This window comes from Coturnix japonica, chromosome 2 (genome assembly GCF_001577835.2).
Source record: "Coturnix japonica isolate 7356 chromosome 2, Coturnix japonica 2.1, whole genome shotgun sequence".
Taxonomy (NCBI): Eukaryota; Metazoa; Chordata; class Aves; order Galliformes; family Phasianidae; genus Coturnix; species Coturnix japonica.
In genome coordinates, this window is record NC_029517.1 from 80892205 (window position 1) to 80914898 (window position 22694).

The 22694-nt window shown below is 44.9% G+C and overlaps 1 protein-coding gene across 1 annotated transcript in view; it reads right to left on the bottom strand.

The window, feature by feature from the left end:
* The window catches only part of PARD6G (par-6 family cell polarity regulator gamma), a 51143-nt gene extending 28727 nt beyond the window's left edge, over nucleotides 1-22416 (bottom strand). The window contains exons 1-2 of the mRNA XM_015855127.2: nucleotides 22301-22416; nucleotides 13943-14165 (exon numbers count right to left, since the gene is read on the bottom strand). Coding sequence (XP_015710613.1) covers nucleotides 13943-14165; nucleotides 22301-22372 — 295 coding nt within the window. The 5' untranslated portion in view covers nucleotides 22373-22416. The remainder of the gene's footprint in view (nucleotides 1-13942; nucleotides 14166-22300) is intronic.
* Between the last annotated feature and the right edge of the window lie 278 nt (nucleotides 22417-22694).

The following is a 22694-nucleotide window of genomic DNA, read 5'->3' on the forward strand; positions in this document are numbered from 1 at the left end:
TGTATATACCCACTTCCACTCCCTCCTCCTAAAAAGGGCACAGCGTGGGAAAAGAAAAATCAAGAATATATATTTACACACACAGCTCTGTTGATTTACTCCTGGAGCACCGATGCCAAGGGCACTGCTGCCCCATCCATTGCAGACGCACCCACCCCTGCTCCAGACACGAGGCACAGGAATCCAAGCTTGGCACTGCGCTAACCCAACTATGTGGCTTCTGGAGCAAAAGTGGTTCATATCCTGCCAAGAGACACAGAGGGAGCCAAAAGGCAATTGCCTGGACCAGTATCTGTGTAGCTAAGCCTGCAGATACTCCACTCGTGTTTTCAGGTCAAGGATTTTCCTCAGTAACTAGGAAAACGAGAAGACGTGCAAGAGCACCTCAGCAGCCAACCACAGGCTTTAGAAACAAGGTCTTTGCAAATAGAAGTGGCCAGCGTTTCCAAAGCTAAATAAAGTAGCTGAAGTTTACCTAACTGCTAGCTACAGCTAACTATAGCATGCTTTTTTGGGAATCACTGCTTTGTTCTTTGAAGCTGCAAGCAACATGTGCCACAGTGCTGTCTCCCAGAGCCCAGCTGAAGGAAATATCCCCTGCTACTTCCATCCGCTACTCACACAGAATCACAGAATGACCCGGGTTGGAAGGGACCTCAAGGATCATGTAGTTCCAACCCCCCTGCCTGGCAGGGCCACCAAACATACACATTTACTAGATCAGGTTGCCCAGGGCCCTGTCCAACCTGGTCTTGAACACCTCCAAGGACGGGGCATCCACAACCTCCCTGGGCAGCCTGTTCCAGGGCCTAACCTAACTCCTTGAATGTTTCCTTGAAAGTCTCCATTCCTGAGGCCATGCTCCCATCCATGCACCCTCAAGCACTCAGACTAAATGAAGCAAAAATTAAGAAACAAACTCAAAGCTAGCTGATTATTTATTAAACAAACAGGATGCATGTTGTCTTTGGTGGGATTGAGCACTACTAATAGCTGAAGACTTTAAACTTTTCTTTAGGGGGTGGGGGGGAAGGAAGGAAGCAGCGTTTCACTTTAGAAGAGCACACGGAGAAGTTATTTTACCTACAAGCCATCTGCCTATGAAATGAAACTGTACATTCACGCAAGACTTACTTAACAAGCTACAAACAAGCATCAAGAACAACGCTCGTATTTCAGTGACACCCGCAGGCTTTGATCACATTTCGTAAGGCTGCCGTCTCCTTGGAACAATTTTCAATGCTCTCAACTGCGGTCAAAGCCATCTCCTATGTCTGTCAGTTAAAGGAAGAGGCAGAAATGGGACTGAATGGGGGTGCAGATGGGGATCTGTGCCAAATGTTCTAACGGCATGCAGAGAGGTCCCCAGCAAACAGGGGTCAGTAACACGTGCCAATGAAAGGATGTCACAGTTATAGACACAGAAAGGCATTCCGCATTTTTTTTCTTGAGAAGTTCTGAATACTTTGTGGGGGGGAAAAAAAAGCAAAGAAAAAAAACAACAACACAGCAAACCAAGCATTCGCCTAAAGATTCCCTAATCAGGAAACAGCCAAGCCAGGTATTTCTAGAATGCTAATGGATGTACAAAGCAGAACAGCCATTATCTGCTGTCTGCCACAGCTGGCATCACTGACTTCAGCATCTGAACTCCCTCCTGCTTTTATTCAAGTCACAATCTGGAAACAGAGCTTTTGCATAAAAACAAAACAATGCACAAAGTCAGTTCCCAAGTGGATACAGAGAGCCACATGTGGAGCTACAGGAAGACAGAGCTTAGAAGCCACTTGCACCAGGGATTGTTTTCTTCTTTTGATTGGGCGAAAGAGAAAACATATCCAGGACAAGAATGTGCAATAAAATCAGATTAAGGAATGTTAGTCACTCCTGGCTTCCCATCAAAACAGAAGTCGAAGACTTTCTGCCATTCATTCATAAGATGTCTTAAACACTGAGTCTTGCTGAAAGAGGACAGGAGGAAAAAAAAGGATAAGAGTGAAGGACAGAAAAAGAGTTGCTCTTCTAAGCCTACTAATAAACTCCTAAAAATGCTTTTCCTTCATCCATACGCTAAAAGCCAAAGCAATCCCTGCAGCATCAGCAGGCGCTGCGGTCAGGGCTGGGTCCCAGCCAGTCAAACACACTATTAAATGCATTCATACTTTCCCACTGAGACAAAGGCTCAAAAGCCTAACCACTGCTCCATCTTCTGCGCTGCCTCTTCCCAGCTAACCCTCCTGATATTGCTCCTAAACAAAAATATCCTGACTGCTTACATCCATGTTTACACAAGGAAGTGGCTCTCAGGGTCACGGGCTGGAAGAGCAGAGAACAGGCTCATTGCTGCAAACGTGTCTCCGCTATTCTTCAGATTTGGCTCAGGTACTCGGTGGCTTTGCTGTCTCAACTCAGCATCCATTTACACAAACACCAGTGCGGTTGTCAAAGAAAGGAGGATTGTAATTGAAACCACCCAAAATAACCATTGGCATACAACACTTGTTATTTAGCACAGATCCCCCCCCTTTAGCAGTTTTCATGGTCATGATCCAGCAGACACGGTGGCATCACTCCAATATAAGGTTTCTTTATCCTCTTTCTGAAGAAGGACCACAGAACCACGCAGGGCAGTTTAGGAGAGAACCCCAAACCCCGAGCTTAACCAATTTACCACCCCACTACATCTCAGCCACCAGAGAAAATACAGACTAATGGCGATCCAGTGAACTGTGTTAAGCCTTCGTAAGGTCTCACCTAGGAAGCCTTTTCCACACAAGTAAAATGGATCTAGGCTGCTATTCCCACCTGCTCATGAGTCAAGTAACTGTTGTGAAATGCTTGCTTAAGACCAGAGTTGTTGCTTAAAGAGCTGCTATCTCACCTGCTTCACAGAGATAATGAAGGGACATAAGCCAACACCCCCAGAACTCAGCTCCTTTCTTCAACTAAACCATGACGTTGTTCAAAGTAGCTTTTCTTAGACTGTTTTAAATGTGGACAACTCCTGTAGTATCCTGACACACATCTTCTGCTAAGATAATAAAGCTAGACATGCAGCATGTCCCTGAGTTTCCTAAGTCAGTTTACTGATATCCAAGCATGTGAAGAGTTGATGCCCAGACTCAGATAAACACTGCATGTGTAGGTAGATACCACACACAGCCATTCTGCTCCTTCCAAGTGCCAGTATTCTTCATACTATTGACATAGATAAAAAGTCCTGAAGCGTCATATATGCTGTCAGCCAGGTGCCATGTCCCCATGAGAAGGCAGGAAGCAAAATCTGACCAACAGACTTTGCAACCACCGAGCACAACACATGAATATAGTCAGCTGCATGAGCCACTTATGTCTGCATGAGCTGACACAGCCTCACTACACAAAAGAGATGTGAGACTATTACATAGCCACTGTGCACCATGCAGATTTGAGAGTGCAGGAAGCTGTCTGTATGGACCTTGGGATCACTGCACCCCCAGAAATACCTCTGACAGCAATTCTCGCAGCAGTGAGTCCTTCCTCAGCTGGGATGTCACTTCCCCTTTGTTATTTCTGTGTACAAGCAGCTTTCCAGCAGCATGCACTGTCAACACAGACAGCCCTTAAAGTGTCAAGAGGCCTGTATGCAAGGGTGATCTGGTTTGCTGGAACTAATCCATACATATCACTTACAAGAAAGCCACCACAGAAGGGTTCCATACAGTGCCTGCTGGTGCACAAGTTAGCTAACCAGGTTTATGCTAGCAAGGAAACATTTCCTCTCAGCTGCTGCAGATATAGAAGCACCGTCTTCACGGCTCTTTCACCTCTCTCATTAGCATGGAACTGATGGAAAGGCTGAAAGAGGCAATAACATCTCCCAAGACAGATGGAGCTAGGGACTCCGATCTTCCAAGATAAGCACACACACCCATAAACCAGACCAACAGGACTCAAGCATGCTACCCACACATCGTAAGACACTCATCAGGGCAGAAAGGTACCCACAGCATGCTGTAGCACTTCCTTGTGAGGCAACGTGGCTCTGGGAACTCAGGATGCAACTGGTGAGAGGAAGGGTGTGGGACACAGGCACCACTCACCAAGTGAGGTATAGCAATGAAAAAAAAATAAAAGCAGCAACAACAAAGAAACAACCCACACACTTGGGGAAACATCCAGCTTTACTCCAGTCATCCAGAGGCAGGACTTGCAAGTTAGCTGCAGAGATGCTCAAACACCACCTCTCCGTATTGCCTGGGGTTTGATGCTCATGGAAGCCTGATGTAAGACAGGGCTTTGCACACACCAGCAACATCCCCTCTCTTGCTTGCCAACATTATCACAGTTTCCAGAGACAATGCAGGTGTACCATTACTGAGGGTCATCCGAGCAAAGGAAGACACTTTTGTTGCGGCAAGCTGTTTCCTGTGATCTGCAACCCATGAGCTGGCTTCCGTAGCCAGATGCTTCTGGGAACAATTCAATGAGGGGAGGTGGGTTTTGAGGTGCTGCCAAACCAGTCTGCCCTCAGCAGCAGATGGAAAGCCACAAAGGATATCCAGCCAGCAGCTTCTCCCAGAGCTCCCAGCCTCCTCTCTGACCCCTCTGGACATGCTATGCCTGAGATGAGCTTAAACACCACCCCAACAGCAGCTCCCTCACCTCTGAGTGCTCAACAGCTCAGGTACAACAGATCACCCACCGTACAGCAATCCATGGCTATAGCCTCTGAAACAGAATCTGTATTAAGCACCCGCTATCACATTTCTTCATAACACTGTACATCCCCCATAAAGTGAAAAACAAGTGTGCATAAGAAGCATGCTATGGCACAGTAGGAAAGCACAAGAGGGTGGATGTGGGGTTTTTTGTGCATTTAAGGGTTTTTTGCCATGGCCCAGTACAGGGTCAGACACCTCGAAGAGGCCACAAAGGCACCTTCAACTAAAATAAAGTCTGACACAGCTATGGGCTTGGCCTATTTACCCAAGCAGAGGTGTCAACCAGACCTAGCAAAAACCAAGATCAGAATTAGCTCAAATGCCTTCACAAACATAAAGCTCACAAGCAGATCATCAGTGCTGTTTGTGCTTCAGTTGTTATCTAGGGGGAACCCTTAGGACACAACCTTTCAGGTACAGCGGCCTGATGAAAGGAGACGTGGTTATCCACATGGAAAAGTAACTCCCACATGAAACAACCCAACAGATGAAGAAACAGCTTTGAGAACTCAGCTTTTCCTTTGTTCCTAGTGACAAAGACACACTTCTGCGAACTCACCTGTGGGATCTATTATGAAGCGTCCATTCAGACTCTCACAGTTTGGGGAAGAACTCCTTCTGAAACCTTAAGAGATTTCTGGTTTAAAACATTATGTTTTCATCCCTTTACTCACACCAGCTCACTTAAAACTTGACTAACAAAGCAAACAAACCAATTACCATCGGTGAGGTATATGACCTTAGTGGTCCTTTCCAACCCTAATGACTCTGTGATTCTATTAATTGCAAGCATTTTTTCCTCGTTAATTATTTCCTTACCTGCTCTGTCACTGCTACTCCACCTCTACTGAATGCTCCCTAAGCTTCCTTCCAACACTTGCAATCAAGTAGGCACCAGCAGCTGCATGCTTTCACCCAAACTCCCGCCTTGCATAATAACTCAAAACCTATCACAAGGAGCAGAAAGCTGAAAGAAATAAAAAACCACAGAGGGGAGAAATCAGTAAGACAGAAAAACGTGGGAAAATGAAGGGGGGAGAAGGAAGGAGATGAGTGGTGTGAACATTCTACAAGCAAAGTTTCTAGAAGTTACTTAGTGTCAGTGTATCTCTGGGGACAGAAGAGCAAGAACAACAGTGAAGTTTTCTAGGTTAATAGTTTCCTTAATATTCCCAGAGGGTTCTTCGTTACTCTAAACATAGCACGGAGGAAAAAACAAGACTTGAGCAGATCATCATTAGAAGCAGGATCAAGAAAGAGGCTTTCAGCTGCCCCCAAACCACTTTCACCCTCAGAACTGGAAAACATCATGAGTGCTTATGCAGTATTAAAGCTGATGCTCACATTTAAATCCAGAGTGTGCAATCCCAACAATGCAAGCATAAGTCAAAAGAGGAGCTTTCACTTTTAAAAACAAATATTGTCTGTGTTATGGCTTTTTGAGTTACATCTTCAGTCATTTGAGCTACTTTTTCAGCGCCTACTCCAGCTAACAGAAGCATCAAGCATCGCTCACTTGCTTTCAGTGCAAGAGTGCACCCATTAACTTGTCATAAGCCCTTTAGAGTACTTAAGAGAATCAGCAGAAAGGCAGCTCCCGAAGGCCTGAACACTGAGTTCATGCGTGCATTTGTACTGGGTATCTATCCTCCCTCACCACATGAAAGCCTCTTTGAGCTTGCAAGGTCTCTTGAGGTAAAATCCAGAACACGTGTCAAGAAGAGATCATCAGGTGCATTTCATTATCTGCACATTGTACTTCTTTCCATCAAGAGAGGAAATGACAGCTCTGCAGAACAGGAAAAAACCTGAGCCATGCACAGGAAACTGAATCTCGTGTTTTGACTGTTAAGGTAAGGAAATATAAATAGTGGAAAATTCCCTCACACAGACCTCAGCACCAGTGGATCATCTGACAAACCTTCCTCTCCAGTTTTAATAAGGTTGGGCCACCTGTTACAGTGGTCAAAACATGGAAGAAAACAAGGAATAATTCTCAACAGAGGCTGTCTTATCGTGGACACGATTTGGCATTAACAGTTGTTTACACTGTCACATATGGGTCATCAGTGAAAGCCAAGCAAGGAGCTGAAGAGGGGTTCCCACTGAAGGCTGCATGATGCTCCTTTAGCCTCAATTCAGCTGAATCTGTGGCGCTGGTGCCAGCTAGGTGCAATTTAAGAAGCATTACCTGTAGCAATTAAACTTCAGTTTAAAAATTTAATCAGTTAAACTTCAATTATTAATAATTTTCTTCAAAAGTTTCTGTATTTTGAAGCCAAAAGCAAATCCTACATAGCTTTAACACAAAAGCACCATAAGTCTATTCAGCCAATTATAGAGCAGCAGTGTTTTCACAAGGCTTTGTCTCCATCCCTAGCATACACTACAGCCACTAATATTTATACAGCACTCAGTGTTGTTTAAACAAGTTTCAGATTTACTCCAGAAACCCAATTTGTAAGCAATACAATTTCTAGGCACTTTCCTAACACCTAAAATTCTTGCTTACCAGCTATTTGAGCTGCAATTTAATTAACTGGAGATGGGGAAAAAAAAAGAATCTTCATATTCTAAATGTGAAGTTTTCAAGGAGAAAAGAAATCTTGCTGGCTCTGCTCAGCCAGCAGGTATCATTAACCATGCCAACAACAAAATCCAAGGCTGTTTGGTGTTTATGTCTGATGAGCTAGATAAAACAATGTTTTCAAGGATGCTTAATAAAGTAGTTGAAAGGTTACCCAGTCTCATCATTTGCACATGAAAGGTGGAGCAAAGAAGCTACAGTAATTTGTTGCCAGACTTCGCTGGAACAAACAGCTGCATTTTAACTTATCTTCAGATATCAAAGAACTTGAATGGGACAAAGATCACTTGGCTTGACAAGAATTCAAAGACCCCTCCAGCTCAAACAGAGAGATGTTTCTAAAGAAAATCATGAAAGGATTTAATTGAAGCCTAGCAGCAATTCCTATTATATTAGCATGATCTGCCACCATCCCCTAATTTTGTCAAAAGCTCAGGCAAGATGCTTTTCCTCCTTTTTCAATACAACAGTGCTGTCCATTCCCAAAGGCTGAAAGCAAACTAGTGCTTCCTCCTATGAAGTTCATGTTTCACAGCAACATAAGTCAGTGTAAAACTGCCACGGTCCTGCCCTGCCTGCACTAATGCCTCATGGCCTCAACACGCACTGCTACCTGCTTTATTATTTAACATACCAGATGCCTTTATTGAGAGCTGTAAAATCGTATCGCTCTTTTTCCAAAGCACAACATTCTGAGATGATAAAGTCAGCGCCTGCATTGTAAAATAAACAGGAAGGTTACTGAAGAACCAAAATCTGCTTGAGGCTTCAACTCTTAAACGCTCCCTCTAGAAGTCTCAGCAGAGCGCTGAAGATTATAGATAGCTGAAAATAGGCTTTAGTTGCTGCCTCAAAGCCAGTTCTCACGTTTAACACATGTGGTTAGACAGCCGATCACCATTCCTGAGGATTATCTGCTTAGAGTATGAAAGACAATAAAACAACACACCATCAGTTTTTCAGTCAGACCCGGGCATGATTCCCATTAGTGCATTTTTCATTTTAAAACTGTGATTGCTATGATTTTATGAAAGAAGAAAGCTAAACACAGATGTCGGTTCTTTAAGAAAAGCAGAACTTCAGCAGGTAAATAAACTGTGGAGTTATGAACTACATCTGCACATCAAGAAGAGACTCTGCGCTGCACAGCAATGCAGTTCAGCCACATTGGTCACTGCTGCTCAGGAAAAACAGCATCTTCCAAATTGGTTAAAACAAGCTATTTTCAACACCAGGTCCAAAAGCCTGCCTGGTAAACGCAATTTTCTCACTGCTGATTTTGGATTAAGTTTTAAGTGAAAACTGATGGTAGACTGCAGCTCTGGCCACACTTAGAGGAAAATCAAGTTGTGGTGTTCAATGTACTGGTTTACTGTTACCATAGCAGACTATTAAAATACAAGTGCAGAAGGACAGGCACTGCACTGTGACTTTCTGAAGATGATACTTAATAGCTTTTTGCACACTATCAGGTTTGATGTCTGCAAAATACAAAACAAAGGTACTACAAGACATCAGCCTTCTCTTGCTTCAGGCCACCTCAATTAACAGCTGCAGTTTGTTTGTGGCATTAACTATTATGTTATGCCCTGTTCTGGTTAGCTTTATAGAGTGTCTTAGGGTTAGTTGCTCTGTTAGAAAGTTCTTTGGCTTCTTAAGGCTTTTTCTGTTTCTTTTGTGTGCCTGTAGGGAGTCCAATATTCGGTATAACATACAGACATGCCGATCCAGCATCTGACAGGTCAAAACTTCAGCTGCCTTCCATCTGTAGAAAACCATTCAAACTTTTAGGAAGTTTCAATAACTCAATTAATAGAAAGACTGTACATTTTATCTGTAGCGTGCCTTAGGCTTGATGAAGATCCCCAACATTCATTAGTTTGCTGTTGTTTTTACGGAAGTTGCTTAAGAGCTGTAGCAGTACACTTGCTGATTCATACAATCAGCAGCTGTACTCATACAACAGCTACATTTTCAGTTCCTGCTGACACTCCACACATCTCAAGACTGCCTCAACATTTAAACAAGCTTGGGTTTTGTTTTCTTTCCTCTCCAAACTCCAACTTCGTCAGGTATTCTTTGAGAACTGCTCTGCCAAGAGAGATACTTCTATGCCTGTACTACCAACTCAGAACAACAGTGATGCTTACATAAACTCAGGCAAAGAAAGCAGAGGTCTAAAACCTCAAACCATCATCAGGGTGCACCTCAATCAGTGATGGGGACAAACCAAAACATTCCCAACAAACAATAGTTAATGTGACCTCAGTCTGGGATCAAGCTGAGGACAAGCTGCTTACAGCCCTCTCACCTGCTTTGCTACTTTAATTGCAGTAGTTCTTATGTTACTGCCCATGCAATCCTATAGACTAGTAGGAAGTGAAAGTCTGGTCATCATCAGTCTCCCTCACTTCTCCCAGAAGCCAGCCTGGAATTACAACAGCATGCTCAACCAGAATTAGTATCAAATATCACTCCATACACTAAGCCTGTTGTTCATTAGCACCACACTGGCACCTACCTCTTCTGCTTGGGGAAAAAATAACGTTGCAGAGTACGTGCAGGGCGATCAGCATCTTCATCCTGCAATACTTCTCAGCAATTTCTAACCTTATTAGGTTAAGCACACCATATTTGATATATCCAAACAAAAACGGGCAAATCCTGGAATCTCTTATCTCACAGACCTTCACTAATATCCTTATGTCCCACTCAAGGAGCTGTCTCAAAGCAGGTTTATAATGAGAGACACTATATTCCTGATTATTCCATTCTATTTAAAGACCTTGAGAACAGCCTAGTTTGCACACACGCTGACTCTGGGAGACAGGCATTACAAACAAGAACTGACAGTATTGTCATTCCATTTAATCATACAAGGAGAAACGCAATGCATTCACACTATGTAATACCAATCCCTTTCAGTTGTTTCAGTTGTTTCTGTTTGAACTTGCAGCTTATGAAGCATTCAGAAGACTGCACCTCTCCAGAGCTGTAGTTTATGACAGACACAGACCAAATCAGGTCTTGACAAAATGATGAACAACCATATCTTCAGATAAGCTCTTCATTCACACACGTTTTGGCTCAAGTACTTAAGTTCAGTTATTGTGGATTAAAGTCAAACACATCCATAATTCCTTGCATTGTTCTAGAGCCTTTGGTATATCCATCCTTTCCTCCAACAACAGGCATCTTCCATGGAGTTCTGGGTATGTCTGATATCAGTCACAGCCGAGTAAATAAATTCTTGGGCTGGAAGCATCAGCTGATGATATAAATTGCTATTGTGCTAACGAAGTCAAGAGCCATATCAGTTGACAGCAGCTGAGGACACAGCCCATACCGTAGCCTGGGAAAGCAAGTCATAGAAAAACTGGCTTTTCTTTTTATAGTCTGGTTGTCTAATTAGGATTTTTATCTGCACTGTAATTTGGAGGGAAGAGCAACGCATTTTCAGCAGATGGATCACTCTGAGCTGAGCTCACTCAGATCTAACCAACAGATGTCCTTGTGGCTTGAAGACCCCCAAAAGCATCCAGAGTAATTGTTGCAGGCACACTGGGAATTGCAATCCAGTTCTTAGTAAAAAGGCCGGCTAACAAGCACTGACATCCTCTGCCTGGAAGAGGGAACAGCTGCTATGATCCTGAAAACTTTGGGTCTCTGGAGACACAGAGGACACAGAATAAAATGCCTATCTCACACCTAGGCATCGATCTGACATGTGAGAATCCATCTATGTGGCTTGTCTCTGGGGACAAGCTGGGAAAGCGTTTTTGAATTAAAGGAGTGCAAGACAAAGCTCAGATTCAGAAGAAAATATAAACAAGGCAATCAAAAAGAGCTAGGAAATTGTTGCTTGTTTTTTATGCAAAGACTAAGCCATCTGCTTTGTCACTCTGCTAACAAACAGTTAAAACTCATTTAACATGATTTAATTGACTTGACAAGAGAAGGGATAACCCAGCTATAATCTGGGAAAATAGACAGAATGACTGATCAAGCAGTTGATAAACAGTCCACTCTACTACAGAAAGACTTGAAGCTCAACTATTCACTCATTCCATGCCTACATGCTTCTGCCCCCCACAGAATCACAGAATGACCCGGGTTGGAAGGGACCTCAAGGATCATGTAGTTCCAACCCCCCTGCCTGGCAGGGCCACCAAACATACACATATACTAGATCAGGTTGCACAGGGCCCCGTCCAACCTGGTCTTGAACACCTCCAAGGACGGGGCACCCACAACCTCCCTGGGCAGCCTGTTCCAGGGCCTAACCACTCTCTTAGTGAAGAACTTCCCCCTAACATTCAACCTAAATCTTCCCTCTTTCAACTTAAAACCATTTCCCCCAAGTCCCTCTACTCCATAACACTACAGGAACAGCCTTTGGCAGCCACCTCCTGGGATTTCTCCCACCAACAGACAGCGATCTGTGACCCAGCAGTATAAGAGTCTGTGCTCTGCAGACTCCATCAAAGTCACAGAAGAGAACTGGCTTCATATTTTACTGGCATCCTTGTCAACTTAATTTCCCACCTCCGCAGCCAGAGTTTAGGGTGTGAGCCGAAGCACTGCAGACACACCACATTCCCCTGGATGGCACAATGGTTTCCTGCTCTCTGGGAAAGGTGCCTAAGCACATTGTTCCCCAGCACAGCTCTCCAGCAGAAGGGCCAGCAATGCTTCAGGGAAAGCAGGAGGCGGGAGGTCTGATGGAGAAAAGGAGGAAGAGAAACAAGATTTCAGGAATCCCTGTTATTTCTGAAGGGAACAATTTCTCAAGGTTGTTTCCCATAAAAGGAAAAGTGGATGCTTCCAAACCACCTTGGATAAGTATGCGTCTCAAGCGTTAACCACAGGAGTCCCATATTAAAAGGTGCCATTAATCAAAGGGACAGACCAGAATTCATTTTGGCTTTAGAGGGAGCGCAGGAGAATGCTCATTGGGAAAGCTTTCAAGCATTGCCGCATGCAGAGAGGCACTGATTTGTCTTTCCTCTTATATAAGCTTCCTTTTTGAGTCCGTGTAATTCTTTCCACTGAATAATAAGTTTTTAAAAAGCTTAAAAAAAAGGAAATGCTGCATTTTTCCACTAAGAAGTCAAAAACCTTCACCAATTGTATATTATCTCCTACTGAATAACAGGAGAGAGCACCTTTCCCACACCCAGCTAAGTTTTCTTTCATTAGCCTCCTTGTGTGATCAGCAGTCCTGCTTCAACTCCTCTCTCAGCACAGCTAAGGATACTCAACTTCCAGCTGTCTGCATAAAGTGAGAACAGCCTCATTTTGAACGGGATTGATCCAGAGACACATGAATAAACTTGAACTGAAGCAGGCATGACAAAGTCATGCAAGCAATTTCTTATGACCTGACCCACCATGAACATTCAAGCCCTAACAAGCATTGCAGGAAGGAGATATCAGAGGGTTTGTCATCTAACTTGGCATTTCCTGTATGAGAGAGACAGCAAGTCAAGTCCTCTCGCATAGACATTCCCACTCATACAACAGACACATAAACAAACAAAACTTGTCTAGGTTTAGATCTAAAAAGGAGGCAGATAACACGCTCTGAATGGGGAGGGACACAGAGATCTCTGTATCTGAAGACACCAAATTAAATCACACACTAAATCAGCTCCTATCAGTGAACAGGCTGGAGCCTCTTGCCAAATCCTAGTCAGTACAAAACCCAAGCAGCGGAGAGTCCAGCGCCAAGAAGAGTGTTCCAAGTCACAGATGAAGTCCCATTTCTGACTCTGATAGTGACATGAGTTTAATTCCTGACCCTGTGCTAGAAATCAGTGTGTCTGAAAACACTGTGGAGGCAGTGTGAACATGGCATCAGGTTCCTGTGGGATTTAATGAGTTCTGTGGGAAGACACCTTGTCTGAAGCAACTATCAAACACAGCCTTTGGGGGGAATTTAGGGAATAGTTTCAGTTATATCCAATAAAAGCTTTACAAGAATAACACAGAGCCACTAAAACCTGAAGTCATTTTGCCCAACGCTTGCTTGATTTAAAAATAAGGGGAAAAAAAGCCAAAACAACAGTAATTTACACAAGTTCAGAAGGGAGATCAGCTGTCTGCCTGCAGATCAGAGTCAAACAAGACTTCATTTGCAACATAACTTCCCCCCCCTCCCCCCAACCCAATAACTAAATATCTTTGAATTTATACACTACCCAGGCTTAAATACTTGAGCATGATGTTACTATCATGATGAATCACTGAATGGTCTGGGTTGAAAAGGACCAGAATGATCGTCTATTTTCAAACCCCCTGCCACGGGCAGGGTCAGTAACCACTAGACCAGGATTTCTAAATGCGTTGCAGTAGTACAACACTACAATCCCCTGTCCACAATCAGGCAGGGCAGCACTGTTGGCATGCTCCAGTGATAACAGAGCACAGGCAGCATGAGGCACGTCCCCCTTGGAAAAGAAGGGCCTTGGAGTGACACCCAGATGCCATACCTCTACTCTCCCCAACACCAAACTATTTCTGTACATCAGAACAAAGCACCTGAAAGAACAGCTTGTGACCCCAAGAGGAGATCCTAAGCTCCTCTTACATCACCCTAGCCTTTAAATGAAGGCCATCTTAGCCCAGCACTGAAATGAGAATCGCATCTTACCTTGTCTTTGTATAAAAACCCTGAGCAGCGGATGAGCACTTGAAACAGCCTTGAAAAAGTTGTCATCATTATTAATAGGGAGAAGGTCTCCATGCACATCAGCATATCCAATCATCACTTCCAGGTTGGCTATGTGATGAATATGAAGAATTAGTTTATAGAAGTCTTCAAACTTTCCTGGCTTGTAGCGGTCCAGGGAGAACCTTCTGAACTCTGCCCCAAACTGCAAGAGAAAACAAAGAATATCTACTTTCAAACACCACCAAAGCACAATGTTTTAGCTTGACACTTAAACACAGTGTCTTATCACCTCTCCTATATATCAGTGCTTTCAGGTCTACAAACACACTATTAATCCCTCCTATTAGTATATAGCCACAGCTACCAAACACCACCCTGCTTGACAATAGGTATGCTTTCACATGCCACCTTAATACCTGAAAATACATACCAAGTTTTCATTACATTAGCAAGATTCCACTCTGTAGAGCCATCATTATCATCATGATCTCAAACATCCATAGAACCACGCTTCTCTGAAGCAGAAGTGCTCACTCTACTGCTTTCAAATGAAGTCCCTCAACTATTCAAACAACATTAATAAAAATTCTTTACATGCTTTCCGTCGATACCACTGGGATCCCAACCACAATACTTCTTAGTGCAGTATGCAAGCACACAGCCTGCTATTAGGAAATTACACTGACTCCACATGCTCCCAATACTTCCTGGCATCCATATAGAATTAGCAGAGTCCTTCAAGTGAGTTTCTACAGGTTTCATTTTTCTGTCACTCCATCAGTTTCTAGTTTTGAAGCTTTACAATTGACTTAAAATAATTTAAAATGCAGGAGAGATGGTTTGGCACAAAACAGTTTACTGTGTTTTAAATGCATGAAGTTCTTTTAAGTCAAAAAGTGATTGTAGAAATGACTTGAAATAGCCTTACTTCTGATATCAGAAAGCAAGTATGCTATTAACAACAGGAGGAAACTATCAGATCCTCCAGTCTTGGAAATGAATGGCGTGAAAAATCAGGCATCTAGCTAAACCAATAAGTCAGCTGTCTGGTATGTTTCTTTCCCTAACAGATCGTTTAATACTACTGTTTATCAACTGAACCTCTTCATCACGCTCATTCCTGAAAACATGTTAGTGTAAATCCAGGACTAAGGCTGTGACTGGGATCTCATGGAAGTTCTCATTTGTGAAGCCAGTCAATGCCAGGCAAGAGACCACAGACAAAAGGAATAAAAACAGCCAAAAAAAAAAAAAAAAAAGATCAAAGAAAATTGAGAGCTTTTTGTAAGTTCTTTCTCAAAGCAGAGGCCCTCAGTCGTTAAACCAACTTATACATGCAAGCCAGTCTTTTGCTGAGGCTAACAAAAGCATGAATCATCACCAGAACCATATTTATTCGAGGGGGGGGGGAGAAATACAAAACAGCCCCGCTAGCTTTTGGGTGTGAGCATGTTCTCAAATTACTTCCGCAGTTATGAAAATCCCACTCTTCAGCATCAAAGACTAGTTGTGATCATCTGAAAACTCGTTTAGTCAAATTAAGCTGCTTGTTTGTAATATTAACTGCTAGTTCCAGTTTGGATTTCAATTCAGGGTGTCCATCATAATGCACAAAAGCCAAACAAACCACAGCTGGTTCCAATGGAAGAAAAACAGTCTCTCTTTGTCCTCCACCCCCTGCTCCTCTATGAAGAAATATCCAAGTGACAGCTTACTCTTTATGCTTAAAATATGTCGATATGAAAGTCAACATCTTCATTTGAACGGTATCTAAAAGTTTTCCTTTAGGTACAAAAGAAATGAACTCACATTTAGCTGACAAGTTCAGCACTTACAGAGTAAGCTCAAGAGGCAGCAATGAGATCATTTATAGGTCCTGTTTAGAACTGTGCTCCTCAGCACACCTGAACACAGCACCCCTTTAGCCAAAGCAACTTCCCTTGGGTACCAGTCCCAGTAAATATCCAGTTACTGAGCAGGCCCACTTGCTGAGCCCCACAAGCAGGCATGGTGCTCACTTACCCCACCCTACAAACACCCTGATGCCTGTCCTGGTGAACCTGTGGGTCCTGATGTGCCCAGTGCTAGGACAGCGTGTTCAGTGGAAAAGTGACATGGGAAAGGAGAAAAGAAGCAAGGACAGCAATTACAACCCCAGGCTGAGCTTAGGCTGCTACAGGAGTGGTGGCCATCAGCGAGGAGACTAGGCTTCCTGGCCTAGGCCCTGCAGGAGACATGTTTTGAGGTGCATGAAGTATCCGTGGAAGGCAACATAAGGTATCAGCACAGCATGGGGATCCTACTGCAGTCCTGGAGCACTGAGGGCTGATACTAACACTGCATAGCCAAATCAACTCGTTCAGCCTTGAGAGAGCCAAGAGTCAACTTCCCTCACGTAGGATAATGACAGCAATAAACCAGCGTATGAGATTTCACATCTCTGCACGAAGCAGCCCTTCAAGGCAAGGGAGCTGGAAGGCAACTCTGCAGAGGGGAAGGAAGTCCCTTCAAAAGGGATTTAAGCGGAAACGCAGATGATGTTTTGCTGTTTATAGGCTAGCGCTGCTGCAGTTGTAGCTTAGCTGATTAATATACCCCGGGCACATGCACAGGCAGCAACCATTGTCAGCGGGCCCTTTCAGAAGAGGGAAAAAATGCTTCAGCACTGACCGCTCATTCATCATCCCTAATGAGGCTGATAGAGAGTATCACAGTAATAATAGGTTTTGCAGTACCGCACAGCTTGGAGACCGGGCGCTCTGCATTGTATTCAGCCAGGATTTCAAGATAACACCCACAGCGTATCCTCCAGAAACTTCAGATTCTGAGGGCGAGGGCTTTTCAAAGACTGTCACGATGGGTATCTGCTTTTCTAAGCGACAAACAAAGTTCATCTTTAGTCTATCACTCCAATGAAAGACACACAAGGACTTGTGTTTGCTAGCGCAGTCTCTGCCAGAACAATACTGTATTACACTGTTTGACAAACTAACAGTTTTAACAAGCAGATTAGTTTTCTATAATGAAGTAAATGATTCTGACCTTTTTATCTAATGCAAATACAGCATCTACCACTGCAAGAGTCAGAGGGCAGGGGAGCCCAAGGGAACTTAAATGAATTTAGTCTAACAGAGCTAATTATGTCGGGGAGGGGGGGGAAGGGATAAGAAAAACCTAGAAAGAATTGTAAATTTAGCTTGACAAAGAATACACTCTGGCCCAAGTTCTTCCCAAGTATCTGCCAGCCACTGTACTTGCTATCTGCAACTAGATGACCAAAAGCATCCAAAATAAATGCCATGCAGTATGCAGGAGCCTTGAACAAAAACAGAGGCCAAGAAAAATAATTACAAGAATAGGGGAAAAAAAGGCGTTCTGATGAAAGTTACGGTAAAGAAGAAATTCACAGCCAGATGACCAACATTTACACAGGCTCAGCAATAGCAATCAAGTTCTTCTTTAAAAACTGCTCTTAAGAAGGGTGGGGTGCAGCTGTGAGGGCAGAAAGGAGCAGGATTTTGAGGCCTGTTTCCTCAGAGGGCTGCTATTTTGTGAAACAAAACAGGAGTTTTCTGCAAGCCTAAGTGACCTTCTCATTTATTGTAGAATAGGTAAGTTTCAAAAACGTTATGGGGTTATAAGAGAAAGTGCTATGCTTATGAGGTCCCATCCCTCTGGCTTATTGCTAGCTTTGAGTTTAAGCTATTGTAATAAGAGAACATCAGAGAGTGACATTTAGCAATAAACATGAATTACACTAACCACCTACATCTCCCATGAAGTATCAGGGACAGAAAGAAAAACAAACACTCCCATCTATGCATACGCTGTAATTTCTGCTTACCCATGAGATTTTCAAAATGAAGATGACCTGACCAGGGCTGCTTTATCAGTGAGAAGGAGGGAAGACAAAAAGTAAATGGTTTTGTACCGGGTGGCTTCAACTGAGCCTTGAGCTCCACTGTCATCCTTATGTCTTCCCAGTTCTCCTACAGCCATGTCTTCCCCGACTCACTCAACACTCTCTGGCACTGCTCTCCATCTCACCACAGCCATCTCTAGCAGCAAGATGCCACCAACCAAGCAGATGCTCTCTGCAACAAGTTCTCATCTTGCCTTCTGCCATATGCCTCAAATTGAGCCACACTGTGCTCACTCTTTTCCATTCCTCACCTAAATTCTTCATCACTGAACACAAGAACCTTACACAGCTTCCCCCTAGCACCTGTATCTTCTGTACCACCCTTCATGGAGGAGCCACAGATAGATGTTAGCTACCTTCAGATCTTTTCGGGCCAGTATCTGAAACCCACAAACACCACTCACACATCTGCACAGTTAGACTCTTGCTTGACTACTGGTCTGTGCTTTTCAGTGGCTTTTTGAAGTACCATTTTCCACATCACCATACAACAGAAGATATTTTTTCCCAGCCTGTTCCTTTGAAGTCACACTCTTTATCACCCGTCCCCCCCTCTGCTCCAGTGGCTTTCTCAATTAGGGTCACCAGCATAACCACCCTCTCTGCTTCAGCTCATGATAAATATCTTCAATCCCACAGTGCTGTCCCTACTTCATGCAGCGGCTGTTCACAACAAACACCTTAAAAGAAAGAAATATTTGCCTTACATGGCTGTTCTCCCCCTTCAGAAGGGAATCAATTCCAGTCTCCTAGTTTCAGGAATCTTGCTTGCAAAGGATGTGGAGCAAACTGGTCTTGTGTTTTCAAGAGCACTGCACAATACGCACTGCCAAGCCTTAGCACTAATACAGCACGGGAATCACACATCCATGGCATGCCACCATCAACACAAGGAGAAAAGGAGCAGCTGGCCCCTTGCCATCCACAGGACAAAGCAGCACTGAGTCAGGAGACCCGGTATTACACACAGCCAGCAGCACACAAGCCTGCAGGCAGACAGGCAGCCCATGCACTAGTGCAGGTCTCCAGCCAGAGCAAACTACTTTCCCACCATTTTCTAAGTAACGTAACCAGTAAGGGCTCTGGCTGGTAGCAAACGCATTTAAGACCCTTTTAGTTTTTGCCAGAGCTCTCCACAGCCACCAGCAGCAGCAGAGAAGCAACCTGACACACAGGCACACCTTACCAGACCTGACAGGGAAGCAGTAGGATGGCCCCAGGCTGGATGGCCTGGGGCTGGTACACCACACCCTGCCCCAGACATCCCTGCCTCAATTAACTGCAGGAATTTCCAATGGGAACGGCACTAAATGCTGCTGGGAGACCTTGCCTTCACTTCCAGGGAGGGAATGTCTCAGAAGGTACATTTCATCCTTAACTTCTGGCTGCATTGTAAATGTAATTAGGGGCAAGCAATCAATCTTTAGTAGAGTGTTTCACTTTAAGCGCACACAAAGGCATGATAAGGCACTACTGAGGAAAGCACTATTAATTGCAGCCCCAAAGAGCTCCTTAGAGGTGGCTGGTCCTGCAGGCTGCCAGACAGAGCCTCCACGAGGTATATTAGCCTCCAACAGGAGACATTCCTTTCTGACTCTGGCTGTAAACAGCTTTTCAACATTAAAGAGCAATCCCAGCAAATTAAAGGTCCGTTGTTCTGTGGCCTTTAGGACAGTTTCAGTGTGGCGAGACTGAAATCTAGAAGGCGACTCCATAAGACAGACTTGTTGGATGGAATTTCAAGCAGATCAGGAATTCCTAAGTCCCTAGGATAAAAGTGACCACAAAAGCAGGGGTGAGAACCTGGAGGTGGATTGAAGCACAGGAGAGTATGGGAAATACCATAACACAAGGCAGCAGGACAGTTCTCTTCAACGTTTCGAAGCTCAAAACCAGCAGTTCAAACACCTGGTCATAGGATTTTTCGCAGCACTTGTTTTCATTGCATTCTAGGTACGATAAATACGAACCTAACTTGGAAGAAACTAAAGTACTACTTAAAAACACAAACCTTTTTAAACATACAGGGTTTTCGGCTGAACACCAACATTCACTGGAACAAAGCAGAAATTAGGTGGGAGAAGAGAGCAAAGGAAATACAGTTATGGTTAACTAGTATGTTTATCTTAACGGGCTTGTTTACAGTAGGAGGATGTTAGTCACGTTGTTCATTTGTCTATCAGTTTGTAGTACAAGAAAACACGACACTATTAACATGGCAGCAGTGTCAAGGACTAGCACCAAGCATCCAAACCAGCACCTGAGTCAGGCAGCTGTACTTCCATAGTCCTCAACTACTGATCAGAGTTCTCAACAGCAGCTAAACAAGATGGCTTTTGTAAAGGATTATTTCTTTTCTGGCATCTAAGAGTGTGTTTTAAAACCTGAAAAAGAATTCTTATCAGTATATACAACTTAGAGAAAATAAAGCAATTTTTCAATTGGAGGAGGGTGAAAGAAGATGGACTACACAGAGCTGTAATTAAAGAGGAAGTCTCAGTATTAATGCAGGAATTCCTATTTTATAAGTCCTGGTTCTTCTATAGGTTTACATTCACAAAGAGAGGGGCCTTCAACCTCTCAGTAAAGCTAGAGAAAAACGAAGACTAGAAGAATAGGTTTGTGATCTAGTGCCAACAGGAAGGATTCTTAATAAAACAAGAATCCCCACGCGTTGTTTGCTCTGGAAATCTTGGTAAATGGGAGAGAAAGAGTCATCTGGAAACCTTTTTTTAGAGATTAGAGGTGATTTCTTCAAAGGGAGCAGCCACACCACTTGTCACCAGACTGGGCAAGTATGAGACATAGGAGAATACACGGCTCTTTCAGGCCTGCAAGATAAAGTGGCTTCAGATCCTGTCTAAAAAGGCTGAAACATTTATTTTGAGCGACAGGGACAACACCTAGATAACAACTGAGCTTCTAATTTACACTGTTGAGAAACACTCGAGAAGAGAAAAGGGAGAAGACATAATTACAATTCAATTATTATTTTCCTTTGACATGTGCCAATTTCTAAGCAGGTTTCTCCTTCCTCTCCCACCCAGCAATAAGCTTGCAAGTGCTTTGATTATAAGGCCGGCTTCAGGGGCGGAGATGGGGGCAGGACAGGCCTGAAGGAAGACGGCTCCCTAAAGCACAAGACTCTGCAATTGCAATTACAGTTACTGCCATGTTTGAGAGCAGACACATGCACAGGGCTCATATTCCCTCCTCCCCTTCGGGACCTACTGCAACTCAGTGACCAGGAGACTTCTAAAGCACCTTCCATCTGCCCAGAGAAAAAAAGCTGGCCTGATGCACAGCGGAAGCCATTTCCACATGGCGGCCTAACGCATTACACACTTAGCTGGGTGTAGGCAGGAAATCACCTGGCTATCACACCATAGGCTAAATAAATAAATAAATAGAATTTTAAAAGTCAAGCTTGCAGCCTGTACGACTCCCCACAGCTCCTCCAGGTCTGACTCAACCCACAAGGAAAGGAATGCCCCGCTCCAAGGCAGTGCTTCCACTGGGCCCCTCCACCACAAAGCCCACCCCAGCCCTATGAAGCCCCCCAGCTGGTGGCTGCAACATGGTGCCCAGCAGCACCCAGCCAAGGCCCGACAGGCACCAACCAACAGTACGCAGACTCAACTTTCTGGTTTTCTGGCAGGCTGGGGCAGGCCTCGTGCTTGCAAAACAGAGGCAAGTAAGTACGTAGGTGCTCCCAACAGCAGTTGGAGTCTAGTCCTGCACAGCCCCTCATGTAGCAGCACCGACCAGAGCTTCTTGCTGGCTCTATCCCTACCACAGGACAGTGCTGTAAGAGGGACCCCATGGGCTCTATGCACAGCAGGAGTGAGCACCAAGTAGCTCCTTCTCACTGCCCACACAGTGTGTGCTCACAGCCCCCTAACGCCCTGCACCTACACAGGGCAGGGTGCAGGACCCTATGGACCGCTGCAGCTGTAAACAAGGCTCCGAGCCTTTATTATAGGACTCTTTTAAAGCTGTTATTAAGGCAATGGATACGTTAAGTTGAAGGAAGAGTGCACACATCCATTCTTACCAACAGCCAGTACTCCAGACCGGAGCTTATGTGTTTCGAGCACCACTCAGCACTCACAGAACAGGACCACAACTCGCCATGAGCGCAGGGGCCGCATCCCAACCCGGGAGCAGCTCAAGCCCGGCTGTGGGAGCAGGACGGACATCAGTAACCCCGCATCATTTATTTCAGTGGCACTGAGGAGCCGAGGAGCCCGTGCAGCTCCCCGCGCTGCCCCGCCGAGAGAGCGGCCGGCGGCGAAACAAAAGATCGAGCGGCGGCCACGGGCACGGGGCCCCTCGCGCCCGCCCGCACCGCCGGGAACGGAGCCCTCGAGTACCCGCCCTCAGCACCCCGGGCCGTACGGCGAGGCCGCGCTCACCTTACTCTTCACTTCCACCGCGCTGCATTCCAGATACCGCAGAGTCTGAGATTTGTTGAAGCTCCGGTTCATCTTCCGCGCCGCTGCCGCCCCCCCCGTCTTCTCCTCCTCCTCCTCCTCCCCCCGCCGCCCCGCGGCGCCCAACTCCGCTCCGCTCCACGCCGCTACGGACACTTTGTCCCGGCGCGCCAATGAGAGCGGCCGCAACACCGCGATCGCGATCCGGCTGCCGACAGCAGCGCGGCCCCGTCCGCGGCGGGGGGACGGGAGGACACGCCCACTAACCGCGTGGCCGCGCCCACTCGGCGCTGTGTGCCCGCCCTCATGGTGTAGGGTGGCGGGCAGCGGCTGTTTGATCCCATTGGGACCTACTGCAGTGATAGCATTGAGCTTA